This window comes from Empidonax traillii, unplaced genomic scaffold, assembly GCF_003031625.1.
Source record: "Empidonax traillii isolate 1590-97213 ecotype Southwest subspecies unplaced genomic scaffold, ASM303162v1 scaffold7566:size13570, whole genome shotgun sequence".
NCBI lineage: Eukaryota > Metazoa > Chordata > Aves > Passeriformes > Tyrannidae > Empidonax > Empidonax traillii.
The window spans coordinates 8862-10661 of NW_020962617.1; the positions used below are offsets into that span (position 1 = coordinate 8862).

At 52.8% G+C, this 1800-nt stretch overlaps 1 protein-coding gene across 1 annotated transcript in view; it reads left to right on the top strand.

The window, feature by feature from the left end:
- The window catches only part of LOC114073630 (gastrula zinc finger protein XlCGF7.1-like), an 8531-nt gene extending 7772 nt beyond the window's left edge, over positions 1-759 (top strand). Inside the window, exon 2 of the mRNA XM_027911357.1 lies at positions 4-759. Within this exon, the coding sequence (XP_027767158.1) occupies positions 4-759 (756 nt within the window). The remainder of the gene's footprint in view (positions 1-3) is intronic.
- Positions 760-1800: the final 1041 nt, after the last annotated feature.

A 1800-nucleotide genomic window follows, 5' to 3' on the forward strand; every position in this document is an offset into this window, starting at 1 on the left:
GAGGAAAGAGCCGTCCTGTGCCGGGAAGGCGGCCGGAGCTTGAGCCGGAGCTCTGAGCTGGTGGTCCCTGAGCAACCTCCCAACAGGGAGAAGCCCTTCAGGTGCTTGGAATGTGGGAAGAGCTTTAAGAAGAGCTCCCACCTCCTCAGGCACCAGCACATCCACACTGGGGAACGGCCCTACCCATGTAGGGAATGTGGGAAGAGCTTCAGGGACAACTCCACCCTGATCCAACACAAACTCATCCACACTGGGGAATGTCCCCACATGTGTAGGGAATGTGGGAAGGGCTTCAGTTACAGCTCCACCCTCCTTGCCCACCAGCGTACCCACACTGGGGAACGGCCCTACACATGTGGGGAATGTGGGAAGAGCTTCGGGCAGAGCTCCTACCTCCACAGGCACCAGCGCATCCACACTGGGGAACGGCCCTACAAGTGTAGGGAATGTGGGAAAAGCTTCTTTGATAGATCCGACCTGATCAATCACCAGCGTATGCACACTGGGGAACGACCCTACAAGTGCTTGGAATGTGGGAAGAGGTTTCAGCGCAGCTCAACTCTCATCAGGCATGGGCAGTCACACACAGAGGAGAGGCCCTTCCGCTGCACCGACTGCGGGAAGGGCTTCAACCGGAACTTCACCCTCATCATCCACCGGCGCATCCACACTGGGGAGAGACCCTACAAGTGTGGGGAGTGTGGGAAGAGCTTCAGCCAGAGAGGTAACTTGACCTCCCACCAACGGACCCACCAGTAAGAGAAGCCCCTCGAGTGCCTTGACTGCGGGAAGAGCTTCGGCCTCTGCTCTCACCCTGAATGACCCCCCTGATGGTGAGGCAACCCCTGGAGTCCAGGGACTGTCAGTCCATCCCTTTCTACCAGAAAGGGCCAGTGCCCTTTGCCAGGGCCAGGTTCTGCCAACAGAACCCTTCTTGGGGGTGTGTGGAGATTCCTGCCTTGGCTGGGACCCCCAAGGTCAGTGCTGGAGGTTGAGAGCAGAGATCTCCCCACGAGCGTTGGTCTGGGGGAGTTCCATCCCTCTCTAATTCATAATTCTTGCTTTGGTGCCAGCTTGAGTAGAATTGCTTCAACAATTGCTTTAGTGTAGAGCACTCTCCTATCTTATGCTGTCATACTGGTAGTTTTAGTGTTTCTATTGTGCAGTAAATAATTCTAATGAAGATCTTTTGTCTGATCATTTGTAACCCTAAATAATTCATTTCCATCAATAGATGTGATTTGCCATGATTAAAACCTGGGGGACAAAAGTGGTTCAGTCCCACCTCTGTAATTCCTCTGAACTGAAAGTGTTGGCATAACCCAAGGCTGAGATTGGATCCAGCAGCCCCAGCACCCCACAGTAAGTTGAGAGCTAAGAGGGCTATGCCCCTTTCCCAGCCCTGTGTGCCCAAAGACCCCCATGGTACCATCGGACCTGCCAGATCACCCTCCCTTTTCCACCCTTCTACCTGCTCCTTCCACTTTCTCATGGTCCCTTCAATCCCCAGCCCCTCCCAGATCAGTTTTGGGGTCCCAACCCCCACATTTTTCCCCCCTCTCCTACCCCTTCCACATCATCCCCCTGTCCCGAGTGGGATCCTGGGTGGGGTGTTGTCTCAGTTTAATTGAGACAAGGGTCTTTTGCTGAGGATGGATTAGGAGAAAAAGACCCAAACCTTCTTTTCTAGCAATTATAGATTCGAAATTAAGAGGCTCCGATTGAAGGAAAGCAAATTATGGAAAAGGGAAAAAGGAAAAATAACAGCCCTTTATTAAGTATGTGTGTATTAACGTAACA